This window comes from Trichosurus vulpecula, chromosome 7 (genome assembly GCF_011100635.1).
Source record: "Trichosurus vulpecula isolate mTriVul1 chromosome 7, mTriVul1.pri, whole genome shotgun sequence".
In the NCBI taxonomy this organism is placed as follows: domain Eukaryota; kingdom Metazoa; phylum Chordata; class Mammalia; order Diprotodontia; family Phalangeridae; genus Trichosurus; species Trichosurus vulpecula.
In genome coordinates, this window is record NC_050579.1 from 237,046,195 (window position 1) to 237,072,853 (window position 26,659).

General features: G+C 39.3%; 1 protein-coding gene across 1 annotated transcript in view; it reads left to right on the plus strand.

Annotated features, from left to right (window-relative positions):
- The window catches only part of RCAN2 (regulator of calcineurin 2), a 368,124-nt gene that overhangs the window by 37,438 nt on the left and 304,027 nt on the right, over positions 1–26,659 (plus strand). The window contains exon 2 of the mRNA XM_036767905.1: positions 16,881–17,107. Coding sequence (XP_036623800.1) covers positions 16,883–17,107 — 225 coding nt within the window. The 5' untranslated portion in view covers positions 16,881–16,882. The remainder of the gene's footprint in view (positions 1–16,880; positions 17,108–26,659) is intronic.

Below are 26,659 nucleotides of genomic sequence, written 5' to 3' on the forward strand. Positions count from 1 at the left end.
CAGGAACCTTCAAAGTGTGTTTACTGTTTAAGGGGAATTTAAACCATAGGGTAGTATCAGAAAGGAGACTACCCAAAATGATATCACATTGCTCTGATAGCAGTCCCAAATTCAATTCCCTTCTGTGGGGAAAGGATGAGCTATTTGAGCGTTTTGTTTCTTCTGTATCTCTTTATGGGTTCCTTTTAGTCCATTGGGTCTTATGCATTATCCATGAGGGTGAAATAAAGGCTGTCCCTATCCTACACTCAATTAGACAACAAAGAAAGATATGAAAGATACTTTTTTGTTGTTTAGTCCCATCTGACTCTTTGTGACCCTATTTGGGGTTTTCTTGGCAAAGATACTAGACTGGTTTGCCACTTCCTTCTCCGGCTCATTTTATAGATGAGGAAACTGAGGCAAACAGAGTTAAGTAACCTGCCCAGAGTCACATCTTCATGATATCGTTGGTCCTCTCCAAAAAGGAAAAATAGCTAGTCAGTGTCCAAGGCCGGATTTGAGCTCAGGTCCTCCTGACTCCAGGCCTAGAACTCTATCCACTGTGCCACCTCGCTGCCCGTTTAAGGTTGGGAATTACTAGATCATTTCATCTCTCCAGATGGACCAGAATGCATATCCTTTTCATCTTTGGAAGTTTTTTTGATGGGGCTCCTTTGTTCTGTTTTGTGACTGCCTCATCTGCCCACTATTTCCATCATGACTTACTTTACTCCCTACTCCTCAGCTATTTTTGCTATAATTTTATCAGCAGCCTTGCTGCTGTTTCTTTACTCCTTCCTTTATCCTCCTTTCCTACCTCACCCCCCTACAGTTCTTGAACTATGATGAAGTAAACTCTGCCATTGTTGGTTGGAGGAGTATTCCCTTATGCTGCACGCATTATTCCTATCACTTTCCTAAACAGAGTGACCCCCTCTGCCCACTGCTTTTTTATCTGGGTTGTCACCATCTATTAAAATGTAAGATCCTTGAGATCAAGGGCTATTTGCTTTTGTGTTTGTTTCCACAGTGTTTGCATACACTTTTTCATTCATTAATTAATTAATCTCTAAAGTCTCTCCTAGGGACGAATTTTATGAATTTAGAGTCTAGAGATGAGTCACTTTCACTTGCCCTTTTCCCTAACACAGCTCTACTTCAAGGCTACACCCTCATTCTCTTGCAAAGTTTGGAAACCCCATTACTCAGTGGTATCTGACACCTTTAAGTTTTCGTTCCACAACAATGACCTTTACGGAGCATCCTCTGGGATCATTTATCTGCAAGTAGCAAATGAAACCCAAACCTGAAAACCAAGAACTGAATTTCTAGGGATAGACATTCCCGAGGATCTCCCGCTACAGAGGGGGTGTGGTAAAGAGGAAAGAACCCTGGCTCTGGAGAGAAAATCTGGGTTCAAATCCACCTCTTATAGTTGCTTGCCTGTATGACTTTGGGCAGGTCACTTAAAGTTTCTAGATCTAAAGTCTTCTCATCTGTGAAATCAGTGGGTTGGAGGAGATGGCCTCTGAGGTCTCTTTGAGCTCTAGACCTATAAACTTTGACCTTCCCACCCATTGGTAGAAGTTCTTTTAGTGCTGTCTAGTACTGTGCTGCTCTCTAGTAGTGGAAGGGATTTGCTATAGAACAGAATCTGGTGAGTGTCATATCTATATTGTACTTTATCCCAAAGGGATTATTTCTTAAGTAATAAAAGGACCTTATTAAAAGAACTAAGTGGTCCCCCCTCTAAAGTTGTCCCACAAAATGAACAGTGCTGTTGCGGATTATAATGTTTTAAATTGCTTTGTTTTTTCATCTGGGACTTGTGATTTCATTGCTGTAGGGAAAGCACAGTAAGAAAAATCCCCCTACCAAATGCAGATCAGCAACTGTTCTAATTTTCAAGAGTAGCCTAGGGACCCTGAGAAGTTGTGACTTGCCCAGGGTCGCATGGCGAATAAGTGTCAGAAGCAAGACTCAAACTCAGGTTGTCCTGATTTTGGTTCACTACCTACTGTGCCAAACTGCCCCTCAGCTTCACCTTTGTTGTTGTTCAGTCCTTTCAGTCATGTCTGATACTTCATGACCCCATTTGGGGGTTTCTTGGCAAAGATATGTTTACCATTTCCTTCTCCGGCTCATTTTACAGATGAGGAAACTGAGGCAAACAGCTTTAAGTGACTTGCCCAAGGTCACACAGTTAGTACCTTAGGATCCTATGGTAGGATCACAGATCTAGAGTTTTTACAATGAGATTTTACAATGAGGAAACGGAGGCCAATGGAGGCTAAATGACTTGCCCAATGTCCTATGGGTAGTATCAGAAGCAAGATTTGAACTTGGATCCTCTGACTGGGGTGCTGGTTCTGGAGTCAGAAAAACCAGAGTTCAGATCTGATCTTAGGGACTCTGATCAAGTCACTGAACATCTGTTTGCTTCAGTTCCTTTATCTGGAAAGTGGGGGTAATGATAATAATAATAACACAACAGGGCTGTTGTGAGGGCCAAATGAGATAATAATTGTAAAGCGTCTGACACTTACTAAATGCCGTATATAGCTGAATTTTCTTGTTGTCCCCATTTTGGAGTTTTCTTGGCAAAGATATGGGAATGGTTTGCCATTTATTTCTCCAGCTCATTTTACAAATAAGGAAACTGAGGCAAACAGGTTTTAGCAACTTGCCCAGGGTTACATAGCTAGTAAGTATCTGAAGCTGGATTTGAACTCATGAAAATGAATCTTCCTGATTCGGAGCCCAGGGCTCTATCTACCACCGCACCTAAATGCCCTTCTTCCCTTTGAACTATTTTAAAAGTACAGCACAGTCCCCTAATGTCTTGACAATTGAGTCTGTAAAATAGAATAGAATGGAGGGGAGTGAGGGTTGAGTTCTCGGTCAGTGGAAGCGTTCAGATAGACCTCTTCTTGTACAAGTTGTGGAGGAATTCGTGCTTTGGTTAGAGTCTGTGATTAAACTCCTAGGTACCTACCAGGTGTTGTCACTTGAGGAGCCCTCCTGTGGAGCCAAGCTACCTCAATGCCATTGTAATGATTGTTATTTCCATAACACTGTCATTTCAAAGGCTTTTCCAGATGCCACCATGGGATCATAAAATGTTAAGGCTTTAAATCACCTTCGAGATGTTATCATCCAACTGCTGTATTTCACAGATTCAGCCCTCAAGTTTTATAATGGGAAGTTCTAGTAGAATATACAGATTTTAAAATTTCGCATGTTTCTCATATATTCCTTATACTACTCCTCCACTCCAGGGCCAGAGCCTCGTACGGACAGTGTCAGGAATGCTCAGGTTCAGAGTGAGCTGAAGTTGGAAAGGAAAATTAAGTACAGCGAAAAGCTTGGTTTTGTTTCTTTGTTTTATTTTGATTTTTAATGTCTTTGAGGGAAGAGTATCAAATGAGATAAGACTAATCAGAGGGCAGGATACAGTACTTCTCAATTCTTACGTTGCTTCTGTTTTCCCTGCCAAGAAGAATGACCATTACTAAAAAGGCCATAATAGAAATAACTGATATGGAATCTGTATCATTAGTTTTGAAATCAAATGGTCCAGATTTCTACTACTACCTTCTTTTGGGAAGCTATGTGGCATCATAGTACACAGACTGCTAGGCCTGAAGTCAGGAAAACTCACTTTTCTGAGTTCAAATCTGACCTCAGACACTTCCTAGCCGTGTGACCCTGGGCAAGTCACTTCACCCTGTTTGCCTCAGCTTCCTCATCTCTAAAATGAACTAGAGAAGGAAATGGCAAAGCCCTCCAGTATCTTTGCCAGGAAAACCCTATATGGGATCAGGAAGAGTCAGATATGACTGCATAGCAACAATTTCCTTCTTATATGACGTAGCTCTTCTCCTTGTCTGACATGACCTCAGGTGGACAAGTCAGTTAACTTCTATGAGTCTCAGTCTTCTCATCAGCAAAGTGATTGGGGAGGGGGGAAGGGTTGGGCTCTACATATAAAAAAAATCCTTCAAGTTCTAAATATGAGATTGGTGATCATATAAGGCAGTGAGAGAGCACCTAACAGTCCTTGATTACTTCGAATCCCCTGCCTGGGCAATCAGTTACAAAATGTTTATTAAGGTTGAGTTAAGACCTAGGTGATTGACATTCGAAGGGCAGATATGTGACACAGTGGATAGAGTGCAGGGCCTGGAGTCAGGAAGACTTGAGTTCAAATCCAGCCTCAGCTCTGTGACTCTGGACAAGTCACTTAACCCTGTTTGCCTCAGTTTCCTCATCTGTCAAATGAGCTGGAGAAGGAAATGGCAAACCACTGCCAGTATCTTTGCTAAGAAAATTTCAAATGGGGACTCAAAGAGTCGAACATGACTGAACAATAACTGGTTAACCTTTCGGGGTGCTGGAAGAAATGATGTGATTGCTTAGTCACTGTCAATAATATTTGAAAAATCATGGAGAGATACCCTAGGATTACACAAGGACACATGCTCTTCTGATTTCCAAAAACAGAGGAGAAAATGAGCAGAGGATCACCCTTCACCCCTCCTTGGCTGAGGCTTTTTGACTGAGTCCAAGTTTTATAGAACAAATCCTTTTCGTTAAGGGGATTTGTTCTGTGAAGTTTGGATTCAGTCAAAGCTCTGCACTTGAGGACCTAGAGGGCCACATGTGGCCTCAAGGCCAGAGGTTCCCCACCCCTGATGTTGCTAGGGGTTAAAGGACATGGAATTCTTTTGTTATTGAAATGCATTCTATAATTGCCTGCTTTTTTCATGTTGAGTATTATATGTTTTTTGATCACTCAGGGTCATTGTCATTATCATCATCACAGCTAACATTTCTATACAGCCTACTATGTGCCAGGCACTATGCTAAGTGTTTTACAAATATTATCTCATTTGATCTTCATAGCCACTCTGTAAGGTAGAGGTTATTATCATCCCCATCGTTCAGATGAGGAAACCGAGGCAAACAGAGGTTAAGTGACTGTACTATTAATGTGATGGAAGATCTTCCCCACTCATTCAATAGGCCTCAGGGGGGCCTAGGTGGGAAAGCTTCATTATATCTTTGTTTGTAAGTAGGCCTGAAGCCCGTACTTACTAGGTGCTAAGCCCATGTGGGAGTGAAGCCCTCAGGACCCTGAGAGGAGATGCTAAGACCAGAGCCCATGGTATATGCACCGAGTTCTAGTCAATCATGAATTCAGCCAATCAGAGACCTGAGTTCTAACCAATCAGATGCTAGCTAAGACTGTATAAAGGAGAGTGAGGAATGGAAGGGGAGCAGAATTGAGAGCAAAACTGAGAGCAAAACTGAGAGCAGCAGGACTGAGAGGGAGACATTGAGGCAGCAGACCTCAAAAGGATGCTGAAGACATTGAGACAACCAGAGCTGCAGAAGAGAGTGCTGAGCAGAGTTAGGATTTGTGAATGATTGTTTACAGGAAAATCCTAGCAGGGAGGAAAGTTACAAGATGACTTGGTTCCTTGCTATGATACTATGTTATAATTTCCTTGTTGCTACATTAAGGTGGGCTTACTGGTTTTGCAATGTAATTACTGCTATATCGAATTGGAGTTATTGGTCTTGGGATTTAATCCTCTGGAGTCTAAATAAATGTTATGCTTCCTCTGCCTTCTACAGAGAGGGTTTTTCATATTTTGCAATTCTGAACCATTCAGACATGTTCATGGTAATCCTCAAGGTCATGAATCTTGCCTTACTGAAATAGTGACTTGCTTAGGGTCACACAACTAGTAAGTGTCTGAGGCTGGATTTGGACTCAGGGCTTCTTGATTCTAGACCTGGCATTGTACACCTAGATGCCCCTAATATAAAATGAGTATTCTTCCTCCTGTACAGTACACTACACTTTGACCTTTACTTTTGAGTAAGTCCTTCTCCTCCCTCATTGGCCAACTGTCGCTTGTCATTTATTTATTGCCTGACTCAAACTTGCCTGCCAGCTAGGTGTTAAAGTACAAAAGGGCTTCATAAGCCAAAAAAGGTTAAAGATCTCTGGTCTTTAGTTTTATTTCTCTGCTTTTTCTCTTCCTGATTTAGGTATTAAGAACTTCTTTTTAGCAAACAGTTTATGTCAAATTAATTATTACAGTTATCCCTACCTCATCTCGACTTTCTCTATCTCAGTTTCGATATATTGTGAGTCACCATATGAAATTAAATGGGAATTTTGGAGGTTTTGTGGAAGCTGCAGATGACACATTAAGGCTAGGAGATGACACAGAAAAAGTTTAGAAACTCAGAAATGCAATACACACACACACACACACACATATATATCTTTTAATACCATAAATATGTACAATTTCTTTTTTATAGTTAAAATAAATAAAAAGTTAAAGTTAATGAAAAGAATGTGAAAGCCAGAAGATGGCAACCAAAGGCTACTACATTTTACATGGGTTTACCAGATAGTGGAGGCATTTGCCCCTAAACCCCTCCCTCTGCCCCCCCACACAATGTGGAAGGGATAATTGTATTTGAATATCTGATTGAGTTTGCTTGCTAAACCATATTATCCTTTCTAGCTCTAATAGTCTATGGTTTTATTTTCTTTACCTTTGACTTTAAATAGCTAAATCATTCAAATCCAAAAGCCATTTAGTATCTACCATATAAGGCATTATGCCAGGCACTAGTGATACAAACACAAACTGAAAATAGGGTTCATGTACTGGATTTGCCCAGATAGGTCTATATAGAATAGTTTGAGGAGGAAGAAGCAGGCATTCCTATTAAGGTGACCAAGACAACCTTTACTAATGTTTGTGGTAGGAAAAATACTTCTAATATATTTAAATAGGGTATTGCAAGGTATAATTAGTAAATAAATGAATTAATCAGAGGCCCCATGGCATAGAGGATGAACAATTTGCACTGGAGTCAGGAAAGCGTGGGCTTAATACTACTTGTGACACATACTGGCTTTGTGACCCTAGTCAAGTCACTTAATCTTTCTTAGTGTTCTGGGAAACTCTTTTAAGACTCTCGGTTGCAGGGAACATGTCGACCTGCACTGGTAGAGGTTGTCTCCACTCAGAGCTTCTTATACTGGTGAATCACAGGTCTGGCTCAGATGAATTAATAGAAACAAATTATTTAAGAAGTTATTTTAATTTAACTCATTTAAAATAATGTATTTTAAATATAATTTTAATTATAAATAATAACTTATTTAAAATAATTTAACTTATTTTAAAATAACAAGTTATTTTAAGAATTTCAGTGGCTTTAGTGAAATTATATAATCATATTCCCTTATTACAATCCTCCTCCTCCTTTAAAATAGCCCAAATTAAATTTCTGTGGTTCGGTGCACACAAAATTTACGTGAATTTTTTTTAAGCAAGTTGCCGGTTGTACAATTTGCAAAGGAACTACTTTTAAAAAAAATATTAATACATTTCTCTCTAAGAAAATGCTTTCTTTTCTAAGGGGTCTCATTCATCAAATTCACTGTAGACATTAATGAATAATCTTTACTCTCTACTTTTTCCACCTTAATGATGTTGATTTTGCACTAATGCTCTCTGAAAAAAAGTCTGAAGAATTCGAAGTAGTCTAATGCCAGTAGCTGGTAACCGTGTTCACAATGGCAGAGTTCTACTGGTATTTATCCCCATTTTCATGTGGTTAGAAATGATAACATGGTACATTTTCATAGCACTTTGCCATTTCAAAATTGATTTTAATGGAATATTCCTGTGCCAAAAGGAATAGTGAGCGCAGTGATCTTAAAAAAGCATGAAAAGACTTGTATGAAATGATGAAGAGGAAAGTGAGCAGAACCAAAAGAACATTGTATACAGTAACAACAATACTGTTTTAAGGACGACTTTGAGCAAATAAGTCATTTTGACTATTGTAAATACACAAATTAAAGATAAAGGACATATGAAAGAGATACTATCTGTATCTAGAGAAAGAACTGACAAATAGAAACATGTATAGAATAATTTTTCATATGTGTACCTATTTTTGTCTAATGGTAGCCATCTCTAGGGTGAAGGGGGAGGGAAGAAAAAAAGTGGGGGAAAGAAATTTACGTGGTAACTTTCTTTTATATTTGGAAAGAATAGCAAGTTGTACAAGGTAGATTTGCAGTTTCATGTGCAGCCATCTTTTTAATTGTATTTGTTATGGAAATACTTGTTTTGTTCCGAATTTGCTTGAATTGAAAAGAGATAAGAGTTTTCTTAAAAAGTGACTTAATTGTATTGTGTTATGGAAATACTTCTTTGGTTCTGAATTTGCTTCAATTGAAAATAGAATAAGACTTTTTAAAAAAAAATTGACTTTACTATACACTATCTGTTGATCCTGAAAACAATCCCATTTCGATAGAGGAACTGTCACTCCCTACTTTACAAATGGGGATACTGAGTGGCAGATAGGTTTAGTGATTTAAAGGTACCACCGTATAGAGGGAAGAGCACTGGCTTAGGAGCCAGAGGCAGTGGGTTCAAATCTTATCTCTGTCACTTACTATGTGACCTTGACCAAGACTCTTAACTTCTCTGGGTTTCAGTTTTGCCTGACCTATAAAATGAAAGGGCTGGACTGGTTGACCTCTAAGCTCCCTCCAACTCTAGGATTCTGTATGGATAAAGGACGTATTCTTCTTATTACTCTGATAATATCTACTTTATTACTACTCCCTTCTCTCTACTCTATACAGCCAACTCCTTGGTACAGGCCCTCACCTAGACTTCTGTTAATAGCCTTCTATTTTCTCTCTCCCAGTTTATCCCTTCTCCAAACCATCTTCCAAATAGCTGCCAAAATAAATTTCCTAATGCATGAGTCTGATGATGTCATTGCCCTGCTCAAAATCCTTCAGTTTCTCACCAGTGTCGAGAGGATAAAATACAGACTTTTTAGCCTGGGCTCCAGGGCCCTCAATAATCTGGCTCCCATCTGCTTTCCCAACCTTACCTCCCTAGTATCAAACGTATGGCCCAGTCTGTATCCCTTCTGAGTATGGCTCAACCAGATTAAAATGTAATTGGGAAATATTTAACAAAATGAATAAAAATACAATAGAACATAGATAATGTTACTATGCATTTTTCTAAGTTAATGTTAGCCCATATGGATCCTTATGTATAGATTAGCAGCCTATGTTTCTATTTGACTTTGACATCATTGTTCAAGGTTATGGTCAGATTAGACAAATAACCATTCCCCAGACTCAGTACTCTTTCCTACCTAGGAGTGTATTTCACTATGCCTGGAAAGCATGTCCCTCCTCATTTTTACCAGGAAGAGTGAGAAAAGAAGAGGTGGAGGAGGGAAAGAAGAGAGAGAAGGAGAAGAGGAGAGAGATGGAGGAGGGAAAGAGAGAGGAAAGGAGAGAGAAAGGGAGATGAAAAGAGAGAGGAAAGGAAGAGAGAAAAGAATGGAAGAATAGAGAGAGGGAAGAGATAGACAAAGAGATACAGAGAGAGACTGAGAGAGATAGATAGTGAGAGAGGAAGAGAGAGAAGAGGAGAGAGATGGAGGAGGGAAAGAGAGAAGAGAGAAAAAGAAGGGGGAGGGAAAGAGAAAGGGGAAGGAAAAGAGAAAAGGGGGAGGAGGAGAGATGGGAGAGACAGAGAGACAAAGACAGACAAAGAGGCAGAAGGGAAGAGGGAGAGGGAAAGAAAGAGGGGGAGGGAGAGAGAGAAGGGAAGGAAAGATGGACTAACAGACTTTTACCCCACTCTACTAGAAGTTAAAGGCAATGAATTTTAATGCTTTTGAGCTAAGCATCTTCTATACCAATAATCTTTGACAATTAGTCATCCAACCTATTTTTGAATGTTTCAAGTGATAAGGAATTCACTGTATCACAAGCTAGTTTATTCTGTTCTCAAACAGGTTTAATGGCTCACAAAGCCTTCTTTATATTTAGTCTACATCTTCCTTCCCCCATTTAACTTCTACTTATAGGTTCCAGTTCAATTGTTCACTTTCTTTAGTGTGCTTTTTTAAAAAAAATGGTAATTTTTTTTTCCTTCTCTTGACTGAATCATAGGAACTCGACCTGGAAGGAGCCTTAGAGATCATTTAGTTTAACCCCTCCCCTCGTTCATTTTAAGGATGAAGAAAAGGTGATGGTAAGGTAAATGGCAACTGGTAAATGGCAGAGCCAGGATTCAAATCAAAATCCTCCAAATTCAGTGATGTTTTTTTTCGTGCACTCATTGCTCTTTTCTTAGACTCAGCAGGAATATATGTGTACATATATATGTATATATATATAATGTGTATGCAACATAGACAATTGAGTCGTTTAGCCTCTGTGACTGATAAAAGCTTTATAAGCATTTGATCTTGCCCCCAAAGGCATTCTCAAAGTAGTTAGACATGTGAAAATGATATTTAGTAGACAGAACAGTTGGCGTGGCCCTTTGGCCATTAAATGCCTTTACTTTGGAATTGTGCTTTTTTCCCCTTGTTCTTTACCTCTTTTCTTCCTTCTGTGTATTTAGGATTATTGGAGATTAGTGCCAAAGGGGAATTAATCTGCTTCTGAGATCATCATAATATTGAATATCTTATATTTAAATATCCCTTCACATATTAGATGATACCGATTGAGCCTACTTCTTTCTCCCTTGCCTCCACCAACATTGTTTATGTAGGCAAATGGATATAAATAACCTTGGTTGGTTTTATTTTTTCATGTTTTTTTTAATATTTTCTCTTTTTTCCTTGTAATGTCATTCTCAAGAATTTATCATAAAACTAAAAAAGTTCAAAGACCCAATGAAATCTCTGAGCTACATATAAATTTCTGAACATACCATTCATTGAAGAAAATAAAAAGGAAGTAAAGTGGGTATCTATCAGTTTTGCAAGGTCTGAACAAATTGTGCCACAGTGAATGTAAGGAGATATAGTTGTGCCATGAGAAAAGACAAATTTGAAAAATTCAGAGAAACTTGGGAATATGTGTATGAAACAATAGCCTTGTTTTGTTCTTGGGGAAACTGAGTCACAGAATGATTAATGGATTTAGTTAAGGTTTTGATAGTACTGAAAATACATATAAGGATCATTTATTTCCAGTTCACTGACCTAAATCCCAAAGTATTTCTCCAAATAAGCACAGTAGGTCACTTGCCAAGGATTTATTCACCTTTTAAATCTTTACTGAAGGTAATGGGCTTAGAATAACGTCCTGTGAAGATAATCACATTGTTACAGCTTAGATCTGAAGTTGAAGTTATTTGAGTAGATTAAAGTGAGTCATGAGTGGGGTATAACAGTTAGTCTATTAAATTAATTTGTGCAGCATTGAATATATTTTCTTGAGAAGAAGTGGGAAAAATGGTAACACTGTATCAGAACCTATCTGAGAGCATTTGGGGGATCTGATGCTAATTATTTTTGAAAAATATTTTAATTAAAGGCCTTATATAATTTTTAAAAGTTCAAACTTGGTCCTTGCTATTTATGTCTCCTGCTGGTAGATGATCATAAATGTTTCATTCTTTATTATAAAAATGTTTTTCTTTCATCCACTTATGAGTCTCATCTAATCTTAACATTCTTAGTGTCGCATTGCTTGAATTTTTTTTAAAATCAATGTCCTAATAGCTAGGTTTATAATAATGGTAATAATGAGGCAGGTGGGTGGCACAAGGGATAAAGTGTCAGGCCTGGAGTCAGGAAGACTCATCTTCCTTAGTTCAAATCTGGCTCCAGATATCTACTAGCTGTGTGACCCTGGGCAAGTCACTTAACCCTGTTTGCCTCAGTTTCCTCATCCGTAAAATGAGCTGGAGAAGGAAATGGCAAACCACTTCAGTATCTCTGCCAAGAAAACCCCAAATGAGGACACAAAGAGCTGGACATGACTGAAATGACTGAGCAACAACGAAAATAGCATTAGGGACTGGACCTCTGATTTCATCACTAGCTCCTTGGTTAGGAAACTCCCTTTACCAATGCAGATGTTAGCACCTTTTCCACAGCTTATGGTCTTAGAAAGTTGCAAAGAGCAATGAGAAGTTAAATGACTTACCCGGTACTTAAGAGCCAGTATATGTCAAAGGACTAGAACTCAGGACTTCCTAGCTTTCATTCCACTATATCATGTTTCCTAATAAAAAATATTAGGAATGTTGGTATGGATATTATATTGAAAAATTTAAGAACAAACATAATGCAAAAGGAGAATATAACATATATTTGTACATATGCATATACAAATGTCTTATTGAAGATATTTATCAAGTGAATTCCCACCTTATTTTGGGATGCTGTTTCTTAATCCCGTTTACCTCAGTTTTCTCATCTGTGAAATGAGCCAGAAAAGGAAAGGGCAAACCACTCCAGTATCTTTGCCAAGAAAACCCCAACTGGGCTTACAAAGAGTCAGACACAACTGAAATGGTTGAGTGACAATGACAAATTAAAATCATCCTATAGTTTCACCTAATAACCAAGAAATTGGTAAAAAAAAATGGTGAAAGTTAATGTTGGAGAGGCTCTGGAAAGATGGGCACACTAAGGAACTATTGATGGGAACTATGAATTGGCACACTTTAGGGAAGCTGGGTGGCTCAGTGGATAGAGTGTTGGGCCTGCCATCAGGAAGACCCAAGTCCAAATCCAGCCTCAGATACTTATGCTGTGTGACCTTGGACAAGTCACTTAATAACCTCAGCTTGCCTCAGTTTCCATAATGGCAAAATGGAGATGACAATTGTACAGGGTTGTATTGAGGAAAAAATGGGATAGCATTTATAAAGCACTTAGCATAGTGCCTGCCATATAGATAAACTTTAGTTGTTACTATTATTATTGTAACAACCATTCTGGGTAGTAATTTGGAGTTGTGCAAATAAAGTGACTAAATTGACCCAGATGTACCACTACTGCAATATCTAAAAGAGGTCATTGACCAAAAGAAAGGCTCCAAATATACCAAGTTATTTATAGTAGTACTTTTGTGGTATATAAATATTTATTGACTATGGAGCAAAGAACTGAAAAAAGCAGATCCCCACAGATGGAAGAATGCTTAAATTATGGTAGATGCATGCAAAAGAATATTGCCATGTTTTAAGAAACAGTAAACTTGATAAATACAGAGAAGCAGAGAAAGATGATGTGAACGATACAAAGTGACTTAAGCAGAGCCAGGAAACCAACATGCACACTTAGCACCACCATGTAAATGGAAAGAACAGCCATCACAAAACAATTGAAACTGAATGCTATGGAATTATTATGACAAGGCATGGTCCCAAAGAAGAAATATGAGAAGACAAATCCCCAAAGATCTGGGTCCATGGTTGTAGAACATTGCATAGAATTCTGTTTCTGAAGTACAGTAAAGCTAAAACCAATGGGATGACTGCACTAGGTTTGATGTTAATATAATAAGTCTCAGACTACCCAAGGGGGAGTGAACCAACCCAGGTAAGAAAGGGAGATCAGAATTCCAGTACTGATCAATAGCCTGTGAGTACCTGCTGTACTTCTGACCCGGACAAGATAGGGAGACCCAATTTCATTACCATCCAATCTATTCCAATTCAATAAATATTTATTAGTTAAGTGTCTATGACATGCCAGACGTTGTGCTCAGTGCTGAAAATATAAATTAATAAAAAGAAAGACAGTTCCTGCCCTCCAGGAGCTTACAGACCAAAGAGAGGCAACATACAAAAGGAAGAAGGAAAGATGAAAGAGGAGTGGGTGAGGTAAATAAAATGTGAAGACTTCACAGAGGAGATATGTATAAATATTATATATATGTATATATATATATATATATATATATATATATATATACACTAAGAAATGTTTAAAAATTAAGAAATAGGGAAGTGAAAAAAAATTCTGAGGCTATGAGAGATGGCTCAGTCTCTGGGAAAGTTTACCCTGAAACTTTTTGTTCTTTCTTCTGGTTTAAAGATTTGTTCAGTAAGAATAGGGTCACTGTGACTTGCTTTCCTTTACTGTGAAAGAATGTAAGAGAATGGAGAGGGTATACCCCTCCCCTTATCCTATTCTCCTTCTTTAGATTTAAAGATGTCACCTCAGTTGTAATCATTAACTAAGGGAATGGGAATTGGAGTTTCTGTGCCTCACTTTCCCAGTTCTTTGTCTAGCTTTTGTGCTCAGATTGTAAGCCCACCTCCCAGCCAGTGGTGAGAAGGGTCAGAGGTGGGTGGGAATTCTCATGTGTTAGGTATAATTATTGGTGCTTTGCCTCTTGTAAAGCACCTCCCTTGCTAGATCTGTTCTAGCAGAAGATGCCCTATTCTTGAGAATTAAATAAAATTTATTTCTGTTCCCACCCTGAGATGGCTCCTTATTATAAATTTAATTGGTGAGATTCTTTCATCCCACATAGGAGTGACCACCAGGGAGTGCTTGGCTAATAAGGCAAACCATTCCAGTGTCTTTGCCAAGAAAACCCCAAATGGGGTCATAGAAGAGTCAGACACAACCAGAATGACTGAACAACAACAAACAGAGATATATAATAGACTTGTGATTTCACAACTATAAGGAATTCCCTGATGATGCAAAGTGGAGTCCAATTCCTGAGAGTCCAGTTCCTGCCCTTTATAAAGGAAGGCACAGGGAGGATTTGGGCACTCTGCCCTCCAGTCCTCCAATTAGAGGAAAAAGGAAGTTGAGAAAGGTGGTGTCAATAGCAGCATGGTGGTGAGTTTAGAAGTGATGAGTTGTTATGGTAATTAGGGTGGGACTTTTTTGCTTTCTCTTTTAGATTGCTGAGGTAACCAAGGACCTTTGATGAGTCTTGCCTTTCAAATGTAATGGCAAGCAAAGTGAACTTTTTGTTGTCTTTGCTTTGGAGTGCTTCTCAGCACTAAGGAATCTTTGATTGAATCAGGAGTCTTTGATGACCTGCTTACTTCGAAGAAAGGCCTAGTTCACATGAGTTTGATTCCCATGGTTGTGATGCCTCTTGACCCTGAGATGTGTATATATAAGATCTGAGGTTGATGTTTTGCTTTTAGGGTCTCACTCATTGGAAGAGTGTTGGTGTGGAGACTCTGGGTATCCGTTAAAGAGCCCCTTGGCTTTGAAAACCCAGATGTTGTGCTTCTCTCTCTGGTAACTATGTATGTAATGCTTTGGACAGACAATTAGAATGGCTGATTTGTGTTATTTGCTCTATTTCTACAATGTCTACTTGTAATTTTTGTTTGTGTTTTCTCTGAAGTTCAGGATGCTGACTTTTCCCCCTTAACTAAGTGAATGATACATGTACGTTTGATTAAAGTGAGATTGTAAACCCCTTAAAGTTGCTTTCCTTAGAAAAGCAAATCAAAGAACTTATGCTAGCAGCCCTCCTGTATGCTGGTGTTGTTGGTCTTACACCTCCACAGCAGCTGCTAGCAACATTCTTGTGACATGAGTTTATCCTGGGAGGGGGATCTTGTTCTGCGGTGTTGAAACTAGGCAGAGTAGCAGATACAAAGTGGAATTTTCAGCATCATCATCATCACCAACACCACCACCACCACCACCATCATCATCACCACCACAATCACCACCACCACCACCACCACCATCATTATCATCATATCAGGATGTACCCTTATTTTCTGTAGATTTACTGAAACATCTGGATAATTCCATTGGTAGATGGGATGACAAGGGTGATAGGCATTTCCCCCCAATTCCTATTTGTGTGTTTTTTAATTTCTTCAATTAGGCATTTATTTTTTGAGAGCTTTTCATTTCATATACTTTGGAAGTTAGGGTGTCCAACAACATCCATTAAAAATTGTTTTTGCATTTTTGTGTGGTGAATGTTATGTCAAAGCATAACGGTTTGATCTGTGACAATGCTCTAAATCTAGTATGGAATTTTTTTTGGATTATCAAAGATATCAAAACCACCATTTTGTTTCTTCAGTTCAGTCATTTTTTAGTCTTGTACAACTCTTTGTGACACCATTTGGGGTTTTCTTGGCAGCAAAGATACTAGACTAGTTTGCCATTTCCTTCTCCAGCTTATCATACAGATGAGGCAAACAGGGTTAATTAAGTAACTTGCCCAGAGTCACATAGCTAATAAGTGGTTGAAGCCATATTTGAACTCAGGAATATGAGTCTTCCTGTCTCCAGGCCTGCAATCTATCTATGGCACCATATTTGTCACCTGTTTATGAATAATAGTGAATTTGGTTTTCAGTAGGTGCTAACATTTTGGCCTGTGCAGTGATAAGTTGGCACATACTGTTTCTCTGTAAAACTGCATTAATCTCTAAATCTGGGCTTTTTAAGAATGAAATTTCCAGTAGCAAAGACCAAATTCTATAGTGCTTTCATGATTCCTTCCATTTCTTTCCTTCTTTCCTTTTTTTTAAACTTGTTCATGACATCTTCCATTTGTTATGTCATTTGTTCAAAAATATTTCTTTGTTTTCATCTTATTTGATGACATTTAGATCAAAATAGTCCTGGGAAAAGTTGCTATCTGGCTATTGTTCTTTAATGTTCTTTGGATTGTTGTTCAGTTGGGTAAAATGACTGACTATTGTACTTAAAAGGAATAGGATTATTATTATTATTAGTATTAGACATTAGCTAATAAATTAAACAAGAAATAAATTGTCTGGCTTCTTTCCCACTACCACATTGAACTGGACTGAGAAATTCAGACTCAGAAAACACTTGGGGATAAGGGACTCCCCTGGACCTTGAGTCTCTGATACTCTTTCTCACTCACACTGATACTGTTTCTCACTACCCTTTTGTGCCCGGAGGTCTGGAGGAGACAAAGAAACAATGTCTTCTTACTTCCTACCTATTTCACACCTCCTTACCTTGTATTGGCTATCCCCCACTTGTGAAGCCCAACTTTTATTTCCAATGTTCATTTGTCTTTTTCTCACCAGGAATGAGGGGAGAATCTTATTTCATTGGAATGAGAAACCCTGGGCAATATGGTCACCTCTCGGAAGATGGAGGACTTTTCTTACTATACTGCATAGACAGAGACTGGGATATAACGAGATGTTTCACAGAAGAAGCCTTCCAAGCAATAACCGACTTCAATGACCTCCCAAATGCTCTATTTGCCTGCAACGTCCACCAGTCAGTATTTGAAGGAGAAGCCAGTAAGGTAGAAGCCCTTTTTTATTTATAAGACCTGATGGTCCATGATATTTTTGGATGACTTTTTGTTCTAATTTATATGTGTTTTTTTCCTTTGTCTCAAAGAAAGCTCTTTGTGAAATGTTTGGATTGTTCACTTCTGAGTTTACAGAGGAGGATGAAAAGATTGTTTTTTATTACCTGTTAAGTGTTAGAAGGCTTTGACTTGCTGATCTGTAGAATAGATTTTGTTAAGCAAAGTTGCTATCCCCAGAGCATCAACAAGTAAGGGACAGCTATAGCAGATGAACTAAGAAGGACAAAATATTTTAAAGAACATAGGCTACAAGAAGTTCCTCTTAGGGTAGGAAGTAGGCTTTCCTGGTATTTCAGTTCAAAAATCTCTCTTCCCTGTCCCTTAGCCAGCCTTAGCCAGAAATGTGACTTCTGACTCTAAATTATCTGATAGCTAATTATCCAGGTTGTGGCGCAGCCCCCACCATCTATGTTATAAAGGACTTTCTCCGTGAAATCTGCCTTAGTTTTGCGTTAGCTTTTCAGATTTCTAAAGTATTTCTCACCCAACAGTATAATTTGTTCCATTTTGCAGATGAGGAAAATAAGGTTCAAGGAGACAATATGCCATACTTAGTGTCACACATCTAAGGAAGTGTTGGAGCCAGGATCTGAAGCTGTGTCTTGGTTCTTGGCAGCCCGGTATGGAAAAAAAAAATCTGGATTTTTGAGTTATAAGACCTAGGTTCAAATCTTGGCTCTGCTATTTATTATCTGTATAGCTTTGGGCAAGTTACCTCACTATTGGCCTCACTTTACTCATCTGTAACATGAAGTGGCTTGACCAGGTGGTCTTTAAGAACCCTTCCAGTTCTAACCTCTGAGCAATGTAACTTTGAGTTAAATCCTCCATGAACTACTACTGGAAAGTAACTTGGGAAAATGTGCTCAACCTAGGTAGGGAATTCATATCAGGTCATATAGTCAGTTCTGCTGTGTTGTTGATGTATTCAGTCTCAAAAAGCCCTGAGCTATTTAAAATTGGAAGCAACTGGGTGGCTTAGTGGATAAAACACTGGGCCCCGAGTCCAGAAGACCTGAGTTTAAATCTGGCCTCAGACTCTTACTAGCTATGTGACCCTGGGTAAGTCTCTTAACCTGTGTTTTCCTTAATCCTCTGGAGAAGGACATGGTGAACCCCTCCAGTGTCTTTGGCAAGAAAATTCCATGGATAGCATTGGCATGCATTTAGGGTTAGGATTAAGGTTAGGGTTAGGGAATTATGGAGAGTCAGATGTGACTGAACAACAGCAAGGCAAAACTGACAATAGGACATTCTAAATATCTGGACAACAGGAATTATAGGGAAAACGAGGTTAAGGGTACAGTGCTAAAAAAAAAAACTTCATTAGTTGCACATTAAATAAAAATGAAAAGATAGGACCCTAATCTAAATGGTAGCATAGTTTTATATTTTTTTCGGAAGGGAGGAAGGCAGGGCAATTGGGGTTAAGTGACTTGCCCAAGGTCACACATCTAATAAGTGTGGCAAGTGTCTGAAGTCACATTTGAACTCAGGTCTTCCTGACTCCAGGGTCAATGCTCTATTCACTGCGCCACCTAGCTGCCCCTATAGTTGTTAAATGATTAAGACCCATATAAGTATTGCAATAAATAATGGCTTGTTCTATAGCCTCCAGCTGCTGCTTGACTTATACTCCAGGTTGCAAGAGGCTGTTAGGCAGGCGGAAGTTCCAGGCCTCTGGCTGGAGGCTATGGCAGAAGGGGGTAGATAGAGGTGGAGATGGGAGAGGTGAGAACCAGTGCTACATAACTGTTCCTGCTCCAGGAGATACACAAAAAATATGATGCATCACCTTGGCAAAGACCTAAAGCTGGCTTGTAGAAGTGGGACTGGAAGGGTTGCAGCTTGTGAGTTATTGTAAAGTCGTCCTGCTTTCTGAATGCTCTCTCTGTTTCTCTCCAAAGAAAGCATGCGGAAGCAAGTTCAAAATCTGAGTCATGCTCAAAATGTTCTCTAATGTATCGATCAAGTGGGAACAAATTCTTGTTTTTGAAATACGTCACGGCAGAACTGACCGTACTGAAAAAATGGACATGGATGTCTTCAGTGACTCTCTATTGCCATTCATATAAAATCTCAACTTCTTGGCCCGATTCTTCAATCTTCTGATTTGGGGGGAGCTGATTTAATATTTTTAGCTTTTACACTACTTTTGCTCAACTGGTAGTTGTTCCCAAAGTTCAACATTCCATTTCCTCTCTCTCTGACTTTGCAGAAAGCTATTCTCTGAGCCTGGAATGTACTTCCTTCTTACCCAGCTTTTTTCAAGGCTCACCTTGAGTGACATTTCCTGTAGGAAGCCTCTTCCGGGTCCCCTCTCACTCTGTTGTTAGACTTCCCCCTTCCTCAATTTATCTTCTATTTACGTATCTGTGTAAATACTGTATCTCCTATTAGACTGGATATTTGAGGGTCTGTGTGTCTATGAGAACTGTGTGTATTCCCTGTGCCTAATGCAGGGGCGAGGAACCTGCAGCCTTGAGACTGCATATGGCCTTCTAGGTCCTTGGGTGCGATTTTTTGACTGAATCCAAATTTTGCAGAACGAATCCTTTTATTTAGTGGGTTTGTTCTGTGAAGTTTGAACTCAGCCAAAGTGCTGCACTTGAGGACCTAGAGGGCCATGTGTGGCCTTGAGGTCGCAGGTTCCTCACCCCTGGCTTAGTGCAATACCTTGCCTATAGTATGAACTTAATGAATATTTGTTGAATTGAATCGAGTCAAATAGCAATTGTAGAAATATAAAGCCCAAAGAAGTTGGCCAGAGTTTTCCTAGGACCTTTTTAATATTTTGGGCAATGAATTTTAGTACTGATATTTGGAGATAATCAGAGAATAAAAAAGATGCGACTAAGTAGACTGGAGAGATACTGGTTTGGGAGTCAGGAAGTCCTGGGTTCAAGTCATATATACTGGCTGTGTGACCCTGGGTAAGTCACTTCACTTGTTCCATCCCAGGTAACCATCTAAGGCTGTGAATTGTTGAAGATCTGTCTACACCGGTGGGGAGAGGGAAGGGAAAAAACATTACTATATATCATGTACTATGTGCCAGTCACTGTGCGAAGCACTTTTTTTTTGCAAATATTATCTCATTTGAGATTCTCACAACATTATTATCCCATTTTATATTTAAGGAAACTTAGACAAGAAAAGGTTAAGGGACTCACCCAGGATCACACATCTAGTAAGTGTCTGAAGCACATTTGAGCTTAGGTCTTCCTGACTCCAGGCCCAGCTTTCTAGTCACTTTAATACTAGTTCCCTTTAGTTGGTAGGGAGAGTTTCCCTATTGGGAGCTCCATACGCTAGTGGAAGCACAGGATGGTCCCCCCAAGTATATATAATACATATTATATTATATATTATAAATATGTTATATATACTATATTATCATATAGTTATCTAATAATTATATATTATATATGTGTGTACACACACACACACACACACACACACACACACACACACACATATAAATTTACAATTGTAAGAGACATCACATCACACAGCCTTATTTTACAGATGAGGACACCAACGTACAGAGACGAATGTTGACTTCCATGAGCTGACATAGTGAATGGCAGAGCCAGGATCCACTTCCATTATCTCTGACTTTAGATAAGTTTTGTCTTCTCTCTGTAACTGACTGCCTTTCTGGAGGTGGTCCCCTGCTTCATTTTCCCTTCCATTCATCAGGGATGAAAACAAGGTCATTCCATTTGTCCACATGAATTATGGGAAGGAGAGCAATTTGAGGAAGGTGACCAGAATTGAAGAGGGCCTTGAGAACATTGGACAGGTGGAATAAACAAAGAATAATCAAGATGGAGACCAGTGGTGACCAGTGCAGAAGAACTGACTCAGAGCCCACAACCAAAGAAGGGATTTTTACAGTAAACAGGTAGTCACATCTATTAAAGCTAGCCAAAAGCCAGACATTTGAACCTTGGCCTTAATTTTATTATATATAAACAATTTGAGAGAGGAGTAACAAGTTTGTCAGACAAAAAAATGGACTGAGTCTATTGAATGAGGCAAAGCTGTGGAAGAATTGAAATGTCTTGGAGCCCTAGGATGCCTGTGTTTTAACACCACTCCGAGGATGTCTAGGCCTGCCTACCCTCTTTCTTACATTTCCTTTTTCTCCCTGCCTCATTTGTACCTTTACTGTTAATGCTCTCTGCAGGGTGACAGCTAATTCTAATGCTGTCATATCCATCCTGGTAAACTGTTTACATTTTCTTCCCTCTCTTAAATCACTGATATCTTTTGTTTTTTCTAAATTTTAATTCTAACCCCAAATTCCCCCTTCTCTAACTAGCCAGTCATCCCTTGTAACAAAGAATTTTTTTAAAGAGAGAAAAAAATTAGATTTCAGTAAAATGAACCAGCATATCAATTGAGTCTGGCAATGTCCCAGAGTCATAGTCCCCCACCTCTGAAAAGAAAGGAGGGAGCTAGCCTGCTTACATTTGAGCAAGGTCTTCAGTGGATGGGAACAATGAAATTCCAGCAAATGGCTGGAATTTCAGTCATTATTTTGAGCTCTTGGTGAGTTATTTGGGGACTGGGGAAGAGGGATTAGTTCCATAACTCTCATATAATATAACATAGGCATATGACGTGCCCTGTGAGAAGGACTAGCTACCCTTAATGATGGCCAGTAAAGGCATATGGGACACGCATGCATTTCTATGGGCTGTGGTGACCAGTGGCATCTTCAACAGCATTGGGGTTATTCCAGGGGGAAGAAATGTCAGGAGGTTCAGGTGGGGTGGGAAGAGCATGTGATGGTTAGAGTCAGTACAAGGTGGGTATGTGAGGGACTAGAGTTAGAAGATGCTTAGGCAGAGCCTATTTTTGTCTTCCTCCTTTTGAGGCTATTAGTCCTGGAGTCTGTTTATTTGTCTAAATCAGTACAGCATCAGTACAGTCATCTTTCCCTCATTTGTTTTAAATAGTGACATGGCCATTTTTGCTGAGTAGTTGGTTTCCTAAAACTGCAGTTGGTAGTACCCAGTGATATGTCCGCCCACCCATATGAAGGACCTTTTCCAACCCCATTTGTTTTAGGTGATTGGTATGAACTAAAATAGTTAAATATAAGGGATAGATACTGAGTTGTATTTCATTGGCATAACTAACTACCAGGTGAGTAAAATCTCTCTACTAATGCAGGTAAGAGCCATTTGGGCAATTTATAGTCTTGGAGAGTGTAGCAGCAAGCACCTTAGCATACCCAGGATGGCCTGCTAGCACAGGTTCTTTAATCTGCTTTTCTAGGAAAGACTGCTTAAAAAGGGGTTAACAATCCTACTTTTAATTATATTCTCTAGTTCAGGGGAAGGGTCAACACCCTGACCATCAGAGAAAATACAGAGAAAAAACAAGCAAAGAAATTAGCACAAAGAACAGCAGACAAAGCTTTTAACTGCCTGAACCAAAGCAATATTGCTATATTGAGAGAGCCTTTACATCTGAGCAGTCTGGGGTCTGAACATACAGCTACTCAATCTTAACCGGAAATCAAAGAGCCTCCAAAGCAAAATACCAGCTCAGAGTATGTATGTGTATGTGTGTATATGTGTATGTATATATGTATATATGTGTATATATGTATATGTATATATGTGTGTGTATATATATGTACACACACATACATAGATATATAGATATATAGATATACTTCTCAGAGCCAGAAGGTATCACAACCCTCATGACTCAGTGCCTAATCAACTTAGTACCAAAAGGTATGGAAGCCTTCCTACAAGTAAGCTTCCTACAAGTAAGCTTCCTCCAAGCAAGCTTCCTTTAATGGGCTCCACATGAGGCCTATAAAAGGGTGGGGAAGATCTTCATATCCCATTAACATTACAGAGAGTTACCTAAAGCACTGGGAAATTAAGTAATTTGTCCACGGTCAGGCAGCCAGTATGTATCTGAGAGAGGGTCAAAAATTGAATTGTTCACAAATAAAGGTAAGAACAGGAGGTGGCCTCTTATTTTACATTAAAGCTGTCTACCAAAATGAATGATTTATTGAAAAACCATTTATTAAATGCATTCTATGCACCAAGTGTCCTAATCAATACTGGGAATATACTTATAAAAAACTGAAGACAGTCCCTGATTTCAAAGAGCTTGCATTCTGATAGTTCAGAAAGTTACAGAGATGGAGAATAGAGTCACAGAGAGTAAAATGATACATCCTCTCTAGGAGGCTATTTGATTATGCTTCCAGAACTGGAAAATGGGAGAGGGGATAGCAGAGGATGCATGTTTGGGAAAGGCAGCTTGTCGGAAGAAGATAAGCAACTGAAATGAATGGCTGGAGGCAGGCGAAGGAGAGCAAAGAAGGGGTACAGTTCTGGGTCTGAAAAGATTAAATCTCCCAGAGAACCATTAAGTGGTGGTGTAAGGTGGCTACTGAGAAGACGTCCCCAGCCTGGGAGTGAAGAGAATGATGGAGTATCCGGGGGTGCTCCTTTTATGCCCGCCAGGTATGGAATAATTGAGGTGTCCTTTGTAAGGATCCTGGTATTCATTTCCAGTTTCTCAGTGACAGAACAATGTGAGATTCACTTCAGTGTGGGATCATTGCGACTTTTGCTAGCACATACTTCAGTGTGGCTTCTTGGGGTCCAGATGGTTGGGATTTGTTTATATAACACCAAGGAGAAAGTGGAGCTAGAGGAAATTGGCGGCTGAAACTGATAAGTACAGATTGCTGTTTGTATGCTACGGCTTGGAGCATAAATATTTTTGTATGAAACAAATTTAGATTTGGGATATTCATAGCCTCCAACTCTTAAAAAAGATACTAGGGCTCATTCCCCTTCAATGAAATTCCCAATTACTTTTCCTTTTGTGATCCAGCTGAGGAGCAGAATTAATAATGTGGTAGGTGAGGATAACAATAAATTATATTTTTTTAAAGCTTGCAAAGCCTTTGCTTCACAACTCTGTGAGGCAGGGAGTATGAGCCTCATTATTCAGTCCTACAGATGAGGAAACTGAGACAAAGAGAGTAACTTGCTCAATGTTTTACAGCTCTTAAATGGCAGAGCTAGGATTCAAAAACTCAGGTTTCTTGTAACTACTATTTTAGGGACGTGGTATGAAGTCACCCACATATTTTATAGCAATTATTATTTTGTTGAGATCAAAAACCAAAATTATTCTTCACAAGGAATCATCCCTTATCTAATGATGCCTTCTTGACCATGCATGGATGCATTGAAGCAGCTCGGTGACTTGGGCTTTCAAAGGCCTGTATTCAAATCCTCCTTTAGGCTCTTCTTAGCTGTGACCGTGGACATCTAGGCGATGAAGTGGATAGAATGCAGAAAGACCTGAGGCTGAATGCTTTCTCAGTTACTTGCTCTGTGACCCTGGGCAAATTGTTTAATTTCTATGTGCCTCAGTTTCCTTATGTATAAAAAATGGGGATAATAGGAGCACTTACGTCATATGATTGTAGGGAAAATAAATATGATGAAATTTGTAAAGCACTTTGAAAATTTTGTTGCTCAGTTCTATCCAACTCTTTATGACCCTGTGGACCTTACAATCCATGGGCTTTTCTTGGCAAAGATACTAGAAATGGTTTGCCATTTCCTTCTCCAGTGGATTAAGGCAAACAGAGATTACTTGATTTGCCCAGGGTCTAGTTTACACAGCTAGGTTGGATTTGAACTTAGGTCTTCCTGACTCCAAAGCCCAGCAGTCTATCCACTGAGTCATCTAATGGCCTTCTAGGCAAATGGAGTCTAAGCGACTTGCCCAAGGCTACACAGCTTAGTAAGTGTCTGAGGCCAAACTTGAATTCAGATCTTCCTGACTCCACGCCTAGGGCTCTATCCACTGTGCCACCTAGCCGCCCAAAGAAATTATATTCAGGATAAATTAGAAATCAGCAGAGAGAAGGAACTAGAATTAAGGGGTCATGGGATAGACTTCCTATTGTTTGAGCTGAGGCTTGAAGGAAGTCAGGGATTCCAAGAGTCACAGGTGCCAGGAGGGATCATCTAGTACATTGGATACCTCCTCTCTAGAGCATTCATAGAAGGACATGGACAAAAAATATAAGGGATAAGAAAGGATGGAGGAGTTGCTATCTGCCCTGGTGGAGGAAACTGCAATACCAAGAAGCCTCTAGGCCCATCAAAGTCTTACTAATCTCCTTTGAGCTTTCCCTTTACTTGGCTGAACTTGGCTGGAGCAATTAAATCAAATTGCTTCATATAACTAGAGCCTGTCTTATACAGTTAGAACCAACCTAATCCTTATCCTTAGCTTTATCTTTACCTCATTCAGCACACACCTTAAAAGGAGATGAAAGGAAACTTTCTCTCTGTAGGAAGCAACAGCACAGTGTGGCAAATGTATTCTTTTCCTTGTTTACTAAAAAGATTTTGAGTGGTTCTGAACAAAAAAAACAAGGAAAGAAAGAAAGAAAAGAAGGAAGAAAGAAAGGAAGAAAGGAAGAAAGAAGGAGAGAAAGAAAGAAAAAGAAAGGAAGAAAGAAAGAGAGAAAGGAAGGAAGGAAGGAAGGAAGAAAGAAAGAAAGAAAGAAAGAAAGAAAGAAAGAAAGAAAGAAAGAAAGAAAGAAAGAAGAAAGAAAAGAAAGTGTTTGCAAGTGCTAGTATCCAAGAATTTAAAACAGACGTTTTGGCTAAATATATTGAAAAAGTACTCCCATGAATGTGATATCATTTACTAGTGGCCTGGTCAGCATTTGGTTCAACAAGTGCTATCAGCTGGTAATTGTGATAATAATTGCTGGCATGTTTATAGTTGGACCCATCTTCTTGAATTCAGACACCAGTTGCGTGACCCTGGGCAAGTCACTTGACCCTGTTTGCTTCAGTTTCCTCATCTATAAAATTGGCTGGAGAAGGAATGACAAAGCACTCTAGTATCTTTGCCAAGAAAACTCCAAGTGGGGTCACAAAGAGTCAGAAAGGACTGAAATGACCGAACAACAGCAGCCACACTGTACTAGACCCTGTGAAAACAGTTCCTGTCCTCGAGGAGCTTACATTCTATTGGGATAGAGAAGGGGTGGAAGTTCTAGGACAACATGTATATAGAAAATTAAATACAAATTATATACACAGTAATCTAGGAGAGAGCACCAATCACTGGAGGAGATGAGTTTTGTTCAGGAGAGACTTCCTGTAGAAGATATCCTTTCCCATGAGCTTTGAAGGCAGCTCGGGAGTCTTAGGGTGGTCACAAGGAGGGTGTGGTGCGTTCCAGAATTAGGGGAGAGCCTGTGCAAAAGTTTAGGGATGGAAGATGGGATGTTGGGTATGGGGAACATTAATGTAAGCCAGTTTGGCTAGAACAGTGTGCGTGAAGGAGATGATCGCACTTGCCCGGACTTCATAATATAGAAATGATTCTATTATAGGGAATTGCTTTCCCTGGGACAGGTTCTAAGAAATGGAATGTTGATCCCCTCCCCCATCCCCA